Raw genomic sequence first — 16,140 nt, forward strand, 5'->3', positions numbered from 1 at the left:
TAGAGACGGGGTTTCACCATGTTGACCAGGATGGTCTCGATCTCTTGACCTCGTGATCCACCCGCCTCGGCCTCCCACAGTGCTGGGATTACAGGCTTGAGCCACCGCGCCCGGCCAAGAAATACTTTTTAAGGAGTCTACTCCATTTAATGTTGCCTTTGGTGGAAAAGAAAAGAAGTTACTAGAGGCAGAACATTTAGTGAAAAGAACAGTTGGCTAAGATGGCTGCTATCAATTTTCAATACTTACTGCTTAGTACCCAGGCCAACAATGTAGAATGGCAATTTCAGCATTGGCTTGCTTCTTTCTCGTAAATCTGGATATACGCTTCAAAAACCACCACACCACATGTCGTTAGCAAGTGGATGATCTAGAAAGGGTCATTGTGATAACAGGAAGATAGACCATCGTCTGCTCCTCTTCTGCCTTGTGCCCCAAGAGCACCTGCTCTGCTGGCTGGGGCTGATGGTTGCCAGTGTTGTCCAAACAGGTCACTTCTATCCCTAGGCTCCATGGAGCCACTTGATTCATGCTAATCTACAGGAATTTTGTGTATTGTAGCATATTATCATAACACTGAACACATAGACCACTACTTTGAAGTTACATAATAAAAACAGTAGCCTAAATTCTGCATAATCATTTTTATCATGTCAGGTACAGCTATATACTTAAGTTTTGAGAAAATAACATACTTTTGAATATGAGTATGAGTGAATTTGAATATCTGTCTATGTAATGTGTGTACAGGTGTAGGTAATTGGATAATCAATTTACTGTTAGATACTTAATATATGGAAAGTATAATTAAGATGATTAATGCTGACTTTATTTAAATAATTTCTGATATAAGCCTTAATAAAATGTAGTTTAGACAAGAACATTTAAAATATAAAATTTGTTTTACATATTTTCAGAAAGTCTTGAGTCATTTTCACAGATAGCATTATCAATTATTGCGCTGTAAGAATTTAAAAGTTTTAATGCAAGCACTTTACTTATTTAAAATAACCAGCACTGTCTTTGTTTTTGAAGTTTAGTCTTCATTGAAAAGTTTTTATTCTTCAGGGTGAGCTACAACAAGAAAGGCAACAATATGAAGAAACAATTGCTTCCATAAAAGAAGAAGAGAAGCTCAAAGTGGACAGAATAGCCCATGACTTAGAAATCAAGTGGACTGAAAATCTTAGGTATATTTTTTTGTTCTGTAACGTAATCTTTATCAATAAAGACATATAAGAAAGTTTTTCTCTTAAATGGCTCATATTGTCCTATTATTGTTAAAGACATAGTAGCAGTATTTTAAAATTTCCTGTGATTAGATACAGAGAAATTGGATTTTTTTTGTTTGAATTCAGATTTACTTTTTGCATTTCTTTGAATATAAAATAGGCAGAAAACTAACCTGAAGTCACAAGACTTATTTGTTCTAGTACCTATTCTGCTGTTAATAAATTGTCGAATCAGTGATCTTGTGGTAAATTCAACTTACTTTACAGTCCTTAACTGTAGTCTGCTTTTACTCAGAGTCACAGACTTTTGAAGAGGATTAACTACGCGCTTAAAAAACCTGTGGACTCTGTTATAGTCAGTCAGAGGAATAATTCTCTTTACAAAGTAAATGCATTGCTCTTATTTTAGACAAGAGTGTTCTAAACTTCGTGAAGAGTTAAGGCTTCAACATGAAGAGGATAAGAAGTCAGCAATGTCTCAACTTTTGCAATTAAAAGAGCGAGAGAAAAACGCAGCAAGAGATTCATGGCAGAAGAAAGTAGAAGATCTTTTAAACCAGGTAATTTATAATCTGTACATGATTAAGGTTCATTTCCCTTGACATTCTCTAGCTGGGGAAATATTGTAAAACTCTGTGTTAATTCACTATATTTTGTTATTTTTCATGGGACAAACTTAAACTTTTAAAAAATATATAAAACCAGAAAGATATATTCATAAACTTATAAAACATTGTGCTAAATTATTATTTTATATATGCAGTCTAAATGCTGAGAAGAATTTATGATTTTTTTAGTTTAATATTTGACCTGAAAATATTCAAGATTTTAAATGGGCAACTTGCCTATTTTTTAAAAGTGTAAAATGTTTTTTCATGTCATTAGATACTGCTTGGATAACAGAAGATAGAATTTATTATATGTATCATGATTACCTAAAACCAGTTACTAAAAGTGAACGGCTTTTCTCACTAAAGGAGTATTGTCTGTTATCCTTCAAAATTCTTTAAGCCCCTTAGAATATAACATAAACAAAAGGTGATAATATTCCTAAATCTGTGTTCTTATGCTTATTTCCCTAATATTTGTAACTGTAATTAAAAGAATTTGCACATTTTCACTCATTTAGACAACTTTTAAATTTATTAATTCTTAGCATTCTTCTGCAGAGTGAGTAATTAAATAGGATTAACTGCCTGAATCACCTGCTGATTAGCAAGTGCAGAACTTGGACAAGAAGCAACTCAATAATTTAGTGCCAGAAACCTCTATTATCTTTCTATTTGTAAGCATGATGAATTTCAAAATAAACAGGATAGGCTTTTTGTAAGATCATATGTTACATAGGTACATACATGCAGTGTCTTTCAGGAATACATGTATCTCATAATAATTCATAATGTTACTCTGAAAAGAGAGAATACATATGTATATTTACATGTGTGTCTATATGAGCTTTTGTCATTTGAAACTTTTGAAACTCAAAAATAAGAACAAGGAAACAACTTTTACTGGAATTTGGACGTTAGCATTGCTTATGATAGACTTATTTTACATTCCTCTTAGGGACCCAGAAGGACAGATTTTACTGGGTAGAGTGGTACTAATCTTCTATCAATAGACGAATAGTAAGATTCTGCACCTAGAAAGATTAAATTAGTTTGATTATTTAATAAATATGTATTTTTTCAACCAGAAAGTATTGAACATAGATAGTTTTTGGCTGGGTTTGTACTATAAAGTGGGCTCACCACTTCTGCCTATTTTCTGTCAAATTGTTTTATTTGTTATTCCTTTAATCTCTGTTGTATTAATTTGTCGGATGTCATCTATACATCTCTGAATTTTGTTTCTTCTTTTTTCCTTTGGGTGTCTATTCTGCAGTGTTCTGTCCTGAGAGGACCTAATGCTTTGCATCTTGTAGTTCTGCATAACATAAAACAGTTTATTACATATTAGCTCCAGTTTCTGCCAGCTTTACAGAAAAAATTTCTAAATCAGTTTTCAAAGCAGATTAACCATAAATATCAAGATAACCAGGAATTAATTGGTTCCCAAGGTAAAACTGTTCTGTGATGCTCTGTGCCATCAGACTATTTCCAAGATTATGATATCTTCCTTTCTCCCCACTTTTAAATTGTTTAGGCACTTACGTTACCATAAAGAAACTGGCAAATAGCTGTTGCACTCCAGGATTGTCTATGCCTAAAGAAAGTTAAGAAAACAAGTGCACAAAAAGATACCCCATTAAAGTAAAAATGGGTATGATGCTATCAAGGTTTTATTCTTTCTAGGCATATTAGATGACAAAAATTATAGTAGGACCAGTGATTCTTTTTAAATGGAACTTTGTTATGGACAAAACCTTCCTTCTTGCCCCTTTGGATCTTCTTCTCTGGACTCCTTTGGATGGGTAGAGCCTGTGAAGTCTGCTCTACCACTTTCTGCTTGCCTGACCCTGCTGCTAAGCCCTGTTCCTCATAACCTCTACCTCCAGCCCTATCCCTACGACCCTTTAACTGCACTCACTGCTACTGGTCTCACTTATTTCCTTTAGCCCTCGCAAGGCTTCAGCACGTAAGGGAAACAGACCTGTCTTGGAATTTGTGATATTAGAGGAGTAAAACTGGGGAATAGAATTGGAGTGGCTAGGGTTTAGACAGAGGCATGTACTATGAAAAAGTATCAAAGGATGTATGTTTTCACATATTTTAACTATTTCTGAGTGAAAACACGAGACTTTTATCCCTTAAACACACTTGAATTTCATCCTATTTAGAACAAAGAAATGAAATAACTCATTTTTCCTATGAATCTCTTGAGAGTTAAATTAGATTTAAGCCAACCATCTTGGCCTGCCTGTCTAAAAGTGAGTATTAAAAAGAATAAAATTTTCATTTTACTTGAATCAGATGTTTTTCACTTCATGGAATTTTCCAAAAGCTATTATTTTTATTCTGTGCTACGATTTAGTCAATTTTGTATCTTTTAGTTTCCTTTTAATATTTCATTGTGTTCTCTCTTTCTGTCCAATGATTACACTTTAGTCCCAGGCTAATTATGCTTCTTGAGCTGATCAGTGTATACATTTGAATTCTTTAAAGCAAAAGAACTACATTCTTATTCAACTCTATCCAAGGAACAGTGATTATATAGAGTTCTCTGTGATCATATTTTCTATTTTTTGATTTTAAAATGCCATCACATGTTGCTTTCTTTCATCTTTTTTAGGCAGATTTTATTTTGGGTCCAATATAATGATTTACTTATTCAGCCTTAAAACATTGGACTGAGAAACTAAGGGAGATGCTCAGACCATTCAGACACAGAGCTGTGGAATTTTACAGTTTGAGTCTGACTCTCCATTTTGTAGATGTGAACTTTGAGACAATGTCATTTAGCTGATTATAGTCATGTATATGACACAATGTTTACACTTCATAAATTTACAATCTAATAGGAAGATTTATATATAGGTACTTAGAATAAAAGTCACTGTGCATTAGGTGACTTTAAAAATGATCCAAGCAGTTTTTACTGAGTAATGATGTGTTGGAGTTGGCTCCTGCCAGTTCATCATATCTAATTGTACACCGCTCTTCCCAGCACCACATTTGGGAACATCACATTGATGACTTGCAGTCTCCTGTGGTAGTTTTATTTACATCACAGATATTAGCAAATGCTACATATCAGGTCATTGCTTTTCAGAGAGCTGTTAAACATGTACCAACATACCACTGATTAGGACTATAGAGTCAAGAAACTGGTAATATAGGTAATGTGCCTGGGAAAGGTTTCATTGAGGAGGCCAGCTTTAGTGGAACTCATTAATAGGGCAAAGGATGAACATAGAAAAGTGACAAAAATACAGAGGTTTTTATTCACTTAATAAACATTTTATTAAACATAAATGCATATTTCCCAGGCACTACAAGGAATACAGTAATAAGAAAAACAGGGTTGGGGCGGTTTGGGTAGAGGTTATTGTGGAAAACCTTGACTTCCAAGATTAGGAGTTTAAAGGTTGAGAAACTGTGAGATTCTGTCAAAGGTTTATGGAAAAGAGAATAACATGCCTAAAATCTTACTTTAGGAAGCTTAAAATAACTGTAATATTGAAGTAAGAGTGAAATAGAAACATTGTAAATATCTAAAAGTGTTCAGAACAACTCTTGAATGGACACCATGTACCACCAGCACCCCTCAACCTCAGCCAAACTGCTCTTCCTAGAACTAGCATCCGTTCACTGTTCACTGCTCAGCCATCTTGGACTCCTCTCTAGTACACTGTACAGCCAGTTTATCAACACTCCACACTGCTCTACCTTCAAAATAGATACAGGACCTGCCTACTTCTCCCCACTACTTCTACTACCATCTGATTCCAGGACACTTGTAATTCTCTCCTGCACTGCAGCTGTTACTCTGTTTAGTCTCCTTGTTTCTACTCTTGCCCACCTACAGATTATTTTCTAACCAGCCAAAGTGATGCTCTTAAAATATTATGTTGGATTATGTTACCATCCTGTTTCAAGATGTCTGGTGACTTCCTACCACAATTAGAATACAGCCCACACTCATGCCATGGCCTCTAGTGTGATCTGGTCTTTGGCTGCATTGCCAGTGTCATCTACCACTCTCTTTCCCTTTCTTTTTTACAACCATACTGGACCCTTGCAGTTCTTGGAACACACACAACAAGCTGAACCCATCTTGGAGACTTTGCACCTACCAATCCCTCCACATGGAACCTACTTTCTAGAGATCTGCACAGCTTTTTCCTTTACTTTATTCAGTTATCTGCTCAAATCTTAACTCCACAAAAGAGGTTTCTTGACTACTTTCTCTAAAATAGCACCATCATCTTTCACTAGCCGCCTATTCTGCTATGTGTTCCTTCAGAACATTTCTACACAGTATATATTGTTTCTCTCACCTATTCACATGTAAATTCTATGAGACGTGGGCCTTTGGTGTTCACTGGGATATTCCCAGCACCTAAAAACTGCGCCTGGCACATAGTAAGCACCTGGCAGTTGACTAGAGTGAACAGAATGAGGCACAGAGACCAGAGAAGTTTTCAGATACATGAAATACAAATAATTCTGCCCAATTAGGACCTGGATTAAGTTTTTCTTACTGCAAGTGGAAGAGAAACTGTAAAAGGAGCAATCGGTGATTTGATGGTCTGCTTTGGTAGAAGAGAAGAAAATGTTAAAGTTGATTTGGGTTTGAGCCAGACTAAAAGGAAATCATCATCTGAGACAAGGAAGTCAGGATGAACTATTTATTTGAGGTGGGGTTGGTGTGGAGGGGGGAGTGGGAGATGAGATTGTAAATTTTATTATAGATGTATTGATTTTGCAGTCATAGTGTAGACTATTTTAGAATTTTTCATACTCAGTAGGAAAGAGCAATGACTAGACAAAGAGCAGAGTATTAAAATAAATGTTCTTGATCAAGAGCAATTGAAAAGCAATTTTCATTAAGGTTTGTTGGAAACTGCTTTCTCTTTTTTAACCAATGCTACCCAATATGATAGTATCTTTTCTTTTTGCTCTTTTAAATATGCTAACTGATAAAGTTCAAATTATACACGTGGCTAACATTTGTGTTTCATTTAGAACGCACTGTTGCAGCCTATCTAGATCATGAAATTATTGACTAAATTTGGCATTAGAGCTCAGTACTCATTCTGCTATTCTTTTTTTTTTTTTTGAGATGGAGTCTCACTTTGTCACGTAAGCTGAAGTGCAGTGGCACAGTCTCGGCTCACTGCGTCACTGCAACCTCTGCCTCACAGGTTGAAGCAATTCTCCAACCTCAGCTCTCCCAGTAGCTGGGACTACAGGCGCATGCCACCACACCCACTTAATTTTTGTATTTTTAGTAGAGATGAGGTTTCACCATGTTGGCCAGGCTGGTCTTGAACTCCTGTCCTCAGGTGATCTACCTGCCTCAGCCTCCTAGAGTGCTGGGATTATAGGCATGAGCCACGATGCCTGGCTGTTATTATTTTTTTTAGCTTTAAATTTTCTATTATGTTAGCAAGGAAAGTATTCTGTCTCTTTTGATTTTTTTTTTTTTTTTGAGATGGACTCTCAGAGAGGCTGGAGTGCTATGGGGTGATCTCGGGGCTCACTTCATCCTCTGGCTAATTTTTGTATTTTCAGTAGAAATAGGTTTTGCCATGTTGGCTAGGCTGGTATTGAACTCCCAGCTTCAAGTGATCTGCCCACCTCTGCCTCCCAAAGGGCTGGGATTATAGGAATGAGCAACCACGCCCAGCCATAGCACTACTTTTCAATGGAAGAATAGATGGAAGTGGATTCTGAGGTAGAGGAAATAGTAAGATACCCAGAATAATAATCTCTTCATGCTCAGGCCTGGTGGCTCACACCTTTAATCCCAGCATGTGGGAGGCTGAGGTGGGTGGATCACTTGAGGCCGGGAGTTCAAGATCAGCCTGACCAATATAGAGAAACCTCATCTCTACAAAAAATACAAAAATAAAAAAAAAATTAGCCAGACATGGTGGTGTATACCTGTAATCCAGGTACTTGGGAGTCGGAGGCACGAGAATGGCTTAAACCGGGAGGTGGAGGCTGCAGTGAGCCAAGATCACACCACTACACTCCAGCTTGGGTGATGGAGTGAGACTATCTCAAAAGAAAAATCTCTTCCTAAGGTAACTCAGTTAGATTCCTTGACAGGTTCCCTGAGCAGTGACAGCAGATAGTGAAGCTGACCTTGAAGGCTCTGAATCCTCTCTCTAGAAGTCAGTAAAGCAGGAACTGTGTTGAATGTACATTCAGAGCTCTGGGGGAAAGAGATGGCTAGGGTAAGGTAAAGGAAAGTCATAGGAGAGAGAAACAAAAAGACTAAAGATAAATAGCATATGAAGAAGAGAGGAAAGCCAGCTAGAAAGGAAAGTGAGAATAGCTGGCATGACCTAATTTCACTTTCTTAGAAAACGTGGGATCGAATTAGTCTACCAAAACCAACCCTTATTTTTCCTATGCCAAGTCTTGAATTCAAAGTTAATTGGTGATATTTTCCTTTAAATATGAAAGTCTTTAATTTCTCTGCAATCAAAAAAACTGAATGACATTGTTACTTTGGCTACATTATAGCCTCTTTTATCACACTTACATGATAAGTATTCTTCCTAAGATTTTTTTTCTTATAAGATAAATGGTGCTAAATTGTTTTCTGAATTGATCTAAAAGTTTTTTATTATTAATATTTAATTTTCTTTTCCCTACCAAAACCTCCCTTATTATAATTTAAGTCCATCCAGTTCTCAAATTGTCACCTTTAGGGGAAGAGAATGAAGAGATGGAACTATGAAATCTGTACTTAGCTTTAAAAGAGAATATGTATTAAGAATTCTGGGCAGTCTTCAATGAATACTGAGCAAAATCTGTTCTGTAAAATACTGTAGTAACACCTGTGATGAAATGCAATCGGTGACTTCAGAGGTGCTGCAGCCCAGTACACACTTGAAAAATATTTAAGAATATTTAGACAGCATTATAGTAACAAATCAACTTAATCTGTTTCTCTTTCCTGTGACAAGATACTAAAAATAATTACAATTTGAAAGGGTATTTTCAATCTGAAAGCGTTCAGTGGTCATATGATTGTAAAGTTATATAAGAACGAGTCTCTGAAGTATTAAGCATAACCTAACACATTAGCTTATTTCTACATTCTATTTGTATGAATGAAATTCATGTCGCTGAATTTTACTTAAATATTGAACAACAGTTAGTGACTTTTTGTATTGGGAGACTTATCAGAGCCTTGAATCCCACTTCTATATCTTAGATCTGTTCATTGTTTTCCTCTAGATATTAGTATACTTGAAATTGACATTAGAAAAAAGAGTTTACATAATTTGCTTTGAGAAGTTACAGTGTTGTATTTTAAATGTTGAAATTGGAATTTTTTTTTTTCTTTTTTGGAGATAGGGTCTCACTCTCTTGCCTAGGCTAGTGTGCAGTGGCAACAATCATGGCTCACTGCACCCTCAACATTTCAGGCTCAAGTAATCCTCCCACTTCTCAGCCTCCCAAATAGCTGAAACTACAGGCATGTATCACCACACTCAGTTAATTTTTGCATTTTTTGTAGTTACAGGTTTCCACCATGTTACCCAGGCTAGTCTCAAACTCCTAGGCTCAGGCGATCCACCACGTCAGCCTCCCAAAGTGCTGGGAAATCAGACATGACCCACCATGCCCAGCCTAAAATTGGAATTTTTTAAAACTTTAACATATTTTATTTGAATTGCAATGTAAGATTAGTATCAACATTGTTTCAAGAAAGTTAGAAATTTTTAAAATGACATAGCTTTTGTCAGTAATGAGAATTCCATTCTATTGCTTCAGATTTTTTATTCAAAGTAGAATTGAAAGTCAAGTGATAACAATTATGGAAATTTGTGGATATATGCATATGGAATATCATGTATGTATAAAGCATTAGTAGTGCTTTTTATTCAGCCCTATGGCAGTATAGCTTTGATTATGCAATAGTGTGGTGATTCTGATAAATTATAATTAGTCTTCTGGATGTCTCCTGTTTCCCACTCCCAGTATTCAGTATGGCTTCAAAGGCTTTATGTGAAGATAACCCTCTGGCTTTTTAAGTAGCTCTAGTCTTGGCCTAGATCACCTCCTTATTTATTTATTTATTTATTTATTTATTTAAATTCCAGGTGTTGAAATCAATAGTAAGAAATTACTTTTGCATATTCTTTCATGCATTTATCCATTTATTTAGTGAAAATTAAGTGCCTGTGGTATGCTAGGCCTTGTGCCAGAATAGTAACGGGCTCAGAGTGATCTTTGCCTTCCTGGAGCTTACAATCTAAACTGCAAATTGGGTATTAAATTGTAACTGTGGTGAACAAGCATGTGTAACATACTCTGGGAACTTGGGGAAGGCATCTCTAAATGTGGAATTCTTTATCTGAGACCTCTAAGAGAAGTCAGCAGACCAGAAGAACAGCATTCTGAGCAGAGTGGGTAGTGTGTGCAAAGCCCCTGAGGAAGCCCTGATGAAACCTTTATTCTGGAGAGTGAGAGCTAGGAAGCTGGAGAGGTAGGCAGGGTCAGATCACTCCAGGCTTTCTTTGCCTTGTTAGGGATGTGAGACTTTATCCAAAGAGTGGTGAACTGTTTGTTGAAGGGCTTTGATTAGGAAGGTGAAATATTAAAATACTATGATTTAAAACTCTAACTGCAATATGGAGAATAGATTAGGGTGGGACAAGCTAGGTGTCACTTAGTGAACTTTGTTTTCCCCTTAGAAGCCTTCCTGTGTTCAGATTTATATTTTCAGGACAAATAGTATATTTTCTTTTTAGTAATCTTAAAATTTTCTCTTTACTGCTTGTATTATTATTAGAGAGGAGAGAATTAAATTAGAGAGTAGCAAAAACTAACTCAGTGTTAAGAGTTCATATCATTCATTAAGTCTTTGAATAAACATTTATTAATCATTTACCCTGTGTCAGGCACCAATTTGAACACAGAATGTGACTAAGACAGGCTTCTGTCCTCTAAAAGCTTACAATTCAATGGATTTCAGTATTTATATAACACGTTTGCAAATTACAAGCATGTAAAACCTTGTCCTATTTTCTAAATGATTAAACTGAGGTTTAGAACAATAAGATAACTAAGACCATTGTTTTTTATGTACAGAGTGCTAAATTTCTAATTAAGCACCAACTTTTTTTAGTTACTGTAAATTTTTTTCCTCACTTACCTGAAAGTCTCATCATATCTATCCTTCAAGAATAGAATTCCTGAAATGCATTCAATAAGCTTTCTATGTTGTAGTCTCCAAGTCTTCTCAGTTGAAAAGGCTCTTTTAAGGCTCTTTTTGTGAATCTCAGAACTTAACAAGAAACTTAAGATGCTTTAAAAAAAATTGGCTATTATATAGGCCATCTTTTTGTTAGTATGGATCTTCCTCGTATAGAATGCTTCCCAAATAAATATTTTTACATACGACTGTTTAGCTTACTGTTTCTTTAAGCAGACACAGTGACTTCGTTTGGGCTGCTATAATAGAATACCATAGATTGGGTAGCTTGTAAAACAAAATTCATTAATTAATTAAAATTTATTTTATATTTTTTTGAGATAGGATCTTGCTCTGTATCTCAGGCTGGAGTGCAGTGGTACAATCATGGCTCACCGTGGTCTTGACCTCCTGAGGCCAAGTGAGTCTCCCAGCGCAGACTCCTGAGTAGCTGGCACTCCAGGTACATGCCACTATGCCAGCTAATTTTATTTTAATTTTTATTTTGTGTAGCAACAGGGTCTCACTTTGCTGCCCAGGCTGGTCTCGAACTTGTGAGCTCAAGCAGTCCTCCTGCCTTGCCTTCCAAAGTGCTGGGATTACAGGCATGAGCCACTGTGCCAGCCCACAACAGAAATGTATTTCTCACAGTTCTGGATTTTGGGAAATTCAAGATTAAGGTGCCAGCAGAGTTGGTGTCTGATGAAACCCTGCTTCTTGGTTCATAGGCAGCTATCTTCTTAGTATGTCCACACATAGTACAAGGACCAAGGGAGCTCTCTGGGATTTCTTTATAAGGGCATTAAACCCATTCACCACAGCACTGCCTTCATCAACTAATCACCTACCAAAGGCTGCACTTGCTATTACCCTCACATTGGAGGTTAGGTTTTCAACACATGAATTTGGGGTTGGGGAACACATTCAGTCCACAGCACTTAGGGATCTCAACCCATCTGTAGTTGAAAACCATCCATATGTCTTTCCTTTACTTTCCATGTAATCCTTTAATCCTGTTTATTCTACCTCCAAAACATATCCCAGCTCTATTTGCTTTCATCTCCTCCTGGTAAACACTAGTCCAAACCACTATTACCAAGATCCCTCTCTTGTCTGTCCTCACCAATTTCACTTTTCTTACAGCACTCAGTGATCTTTCATGATGGGAATCAGATCATGCCACTCTCCTTCTTAAAACCCTCTGAGGGGGCACCCCACTGAATCCAGGCTGTAATTCTGACTCCCACTGTCCTACTAAATCTTAAGCCGGCTGGCCCCTATGTGTATCTCTGGTGTCCTTTCAGCCAGCTGTACCCCGCTAACACTTTCCCTGCTTCCACACCCACTTACTTCCATCTTGCTTTCACCTTCAGGGGCTTTGTGCTAGCTGATCCACTTGCCAAGTACTCTCTCTCCAAAGTCATCTCCTATTTGGCTTCTGCATTGACCCCAGTTTAAATGTTAAATTTCTAAAATATCTTTTCTGGCTGGGCATGGTGGCTCACACCTATAATCGCAGCACTTTAGGAGGCTGAGGTGGGTAGATCACTTGAGGTCAGAAGTTCACGTCCAGCCAACATGGTGAAACCTCGTCTCTACTAAAACAAAAAATTAGCCAGTCCCAGCTACTCCGGAGGTGAGGTAGGAGAATCACTTGAATCCAGGAGGCAGAGGTTGCAGAGAGCTGAGATGGTGCCGTTGCACTCAGCCTGGGTGACAGAGCAAAACTTCATCTCAAAAAAAATTTTTTTTAATTAAAAAATAAAATATCTTTTCTCACCATCAACTCTTATCTCCTCCTCCAGTCATTCCCTATCACACCAAACTTTTTAAAAATAATACTTGACCGGGCGTGGCAGCTCAAGCCTGTAATCCTAGCACTTTGGGAGCCGAGGCAGGTGGATCACCTGAGGTCAGGAGTTCGAGACCAGCCTGGCCAACATAGCGAAATCCTGTCTCTAATAAAAATACAAAAATTAGCTGAGTTTCTTAGCATGCACCTGTAATCCCAGCTACTCAGGAGGCTGAGGCAGGAGAATCGCTTGAACTCAGCGGGGTGGACTTCAAACTCAGAACTCATTAGCCAAGATTGCGCCACTGCACTCCAGCCTGGTGACAGAGTGAGACTCCATCTCAGAAAAAAAAAAAAATCATAATACTACCATTTTCTTTTCCTTATTTCTTTACTTTCAGGTTTGTTTTACTGTTTTATTCAACTCCGTATCTCACACTGCACTTAAGATGTTTTCTGGAACATAATGGTACTCTAACTTGCTTTTTTTTTTTTTGAGATGGAGTCTCACTCTGTTGCCCACACTGGCAGTGGTGCAATCTCGGTTCACCAGAGCCTCCGCCACCTGGGTTCAAGTGATTCTCCTGCCTTAGCCTCCCAAGTACCTTTGGCTGGGATTACAGGCGTGCACCATGACTCCTGGCTAACATTTTTTGTATTTTTAGTAGAGAAAGCGTTTCACTATGTTGGCCAGGCTGGTCTCGAACTCCTGATTTCAAGTGATCCACCTGTCTTGGCCTCCCAAAGTGTGATTACAGGCATGGTGGCCCATGCCTGTCCTAATTAGTATTTTTAAATGAAAAATTAAAGCTTACTTCAGTTATATATTAATCAACAGTGGTGTTGCCACCCAGCAGCACTACTTGTGCCTTTACTAATTGCCATGCCAGATCTGTGATATAAGCTCACTTGAGGTCACAGCTTAGGCACTGTACCTATTGGATTCAATATTTCCATGGCCTGCAACTGTGGGTGGACAGAGGTAATGACCATATGAGTTTAGATTTCAAATGTTCAAATATATTTCTGTCATGTAAAGCCCAAAATCTATACCTAGGGAAGGGATGATCTGGCATGTCACTCTGATTTTGGCATGTTCTAATTTATCAAATAATTCAGGAATCTTAAATAACATACATGTTTTGTCTTATGACACCTTAAAGAGTGAAAATAAAATTTATTTCCTAAGTAAATGTTATAAATTTCAGGTTAACTTCTAGTACTAGTATATCAAGTTCTAAAAAATAAAAAGATGTAAAAATACTACAACTAAAAGTTGTTCCGGTTTTCTTAAGTTTTGTGAGTGAAGTCTGGAGAAGTTAAGTCTCTCATTATTATATAAAGAATAATATGAGTATGAGAAAGAATAAAGAAAAAAGTAAAATTAGCTAGTGATGTATATAAAAGCATGAGAAAGTTGAGATTAAAGTAATTACAGAAAATTAATCTTTTTGTCTTACCTTATATTTGCAAGTTTAGTAAGTTATGTAATATCTTAGTCTAAGTTATTAGTAAAAAATTATTTTTCAATAAAAACTATCTTTAGATCATGTCACTTCAAGAAATAATTACTATATGCAAAAAATGAAAATAAAAGGTACATGACTACATCCCAGTAACAATTTATGAAAACAAAAGAATATTGCATTTTGTCTGAAAATTAGCAATATAAATTTAAAATATTTTGTATTTTTGGAAGGTAATAAAATGAGGTGATTGCGAATGAAATTATATTTTCATTTCCCCACATATTAGGAGGAGGTGTGTAGGTTTTTCCAATGGTTTAGCATGTAAAATCATGTCCAGAATAAAAACCATGTTAAAGAAATTTTTCTATTTAAATTAACAATGTAAATTAAAAATATTATTTTGTATTTTTGGAAGGTAAAAAAAATGAGGTGATGGAAAATGAAATTACATTTTCTTTTCCCCCCATATTAGGAGGGAGGGGTATGTAGGCTTTTCCAATGGTTTATCACTTAAAATTCCAATGAATTTCTGAAAATTTAGCTTATGTTGTAAATAATTTTGCCAAATATATCCTTGAAAATAGGATTAAAAAGATACAAGGGTGTCTCTTCTTCCTTCCTTCCAGTATAAAACCAGGTTATTATTAAATCTTTAATTTCTAGTGATTATCTCATATTTATTTCTGGCTCCCAAATTGTATGGTCAATTAAGTTAGTGTTGTGGTTTTCATCTGCTCATTTCTCTTAAGAGAAATCTCCCATGAACCTACAGCAAAGTGGGTGTAATGCTTTGAATAGTTATAGTGTAGATTTCTGGGAGGAATTTAAAACAGTAATATCCCCTCTGGATCCCTCAATAACCATCAATTTTTAAACTGAACTCTGATTTATATGGCCTCGCCTTTAGTAGTTTGCATAGGTAAGTCTGCAAGCCCACAGACATATCAGACATTGTTTTGAGGGACTATAGATAATTTAGACTGTGTGTCTTTAATTTCTGTTTGTTTAATTTGTTTCTTAGAACTGTTTTCAACTTTTCTCTTGGGCACGTTATAATTAATGTTCTGCGTTTTACTCTTCCTTCTTACCCCTCTTTCTTTCACTTAGTTGATTTCTGAATGTTTCCCTTTATTCCTGTGATCTTTTCTTCATAGCGGCACTCTCTGGGTGAAGCTTTGCATAAATCTATCAACAATGTAAGTGAGCGGCACTTACAATTTGTACACAGGGCATGTTGCACTTTTCATTTTGCATAAACAACATCACTGCTTTAAAGCTTTGACTTACATAAAAAATACTGTTTGACATTCAATAAGATATGTTTTTTATATGGGTAATAAAAGCTTCTAACTTTCAGTCATTCATTATTGTATGTGCACACATCTACCACATGTATTAATAAGCATTTATTTATTTTAAAGCCAATTGACTTTACATCTCAGAGATAAATTTCATTATTTTTATGTTTACTTTGGAAGATACAGTAATATTTTTGAAAAACTATTAACTAGTTGATTCATAAAAATGGAAATAAATGTAAAAATTTATTTTGTCAAATTAGTTTATTTTTTGAAAAAGTAGCATTAGTGACCTCTTTGTTTAAAAGTATCAGATGGTTATGGAGGTTTATGGGATTTAGAACATATTTTACATTGTTATAATTATCAACAGATGAAAAGCAAAATGGAGTAAATCCCTTTCCTAAGAATTGACAAAGCGGTCACTTTTTTCTTACGTACACTCAAGTATGCAGAAATTCATCTTCAAAATAGTATGCCATTTAACACTCATTTTAAAACTTTTTTTTTTTTTTTTTTTTTTTTTTTTT

The 16,140-nt window shown here is 36.1% G+C and overlaps 1 protein-coding gene across 15 annotated transcripts in view; it reads left to right on the forward strand.

The window, feature by feature from the left end:
- The window catches only part of FAM184A (family with sequence similarity 184 member A), a 124,125-nt gene that overhangs the window by 72,203 nt on the left and 35,782 nt on the right, over positions 1–16,140 (forward strand). For 11 of the 15 annotated variants that reach the window (XR_001828834.2, XR_001828835.2, XR_001828833.2 and 8 more), the window contains exons 8-10: positions 1,069–1,190; positions 1,642–1,792; positions 15,467–15,508. Coding sequence is in view for 12 of the 15 variants with exons in the window: in XM_037742946.1 (XP_037598874.1) it covers positions 1,069–1,190; positions 1,642–1,792; positions 15,467–15,508 (315 nt within the window). In the remaining 3 variants the exon portion in view is untranslated. The remainder of the gene's footprint in view (positions 1–1,068; positions 1,191–1,641; positions 1,793–15,466; positions 15,509–16,140) is intronic. The other 4 variants (XM_017541055.2, XM_017541063.2, XM_017541060.2 and 1 more) reach the window with 1 other exon arrangement.

This window comes from Cebus imitator, unplaced genomic scaffold, assembly GCF_001604975.1.
Source record: "Cebus imitator isolate Cc_AM_T3 unplaced genomic scaffold, Cebus_imitator-1.0 Scaffold130, whole genome shotgun sequence".
In the NCBI taxonomy this organism is placed as follows: domain Eukaryota; kingdom Metazoa; phylum Chordata; class Mammalia; order Primates; family Cebidae; genus Cebus; species Cebus imitator.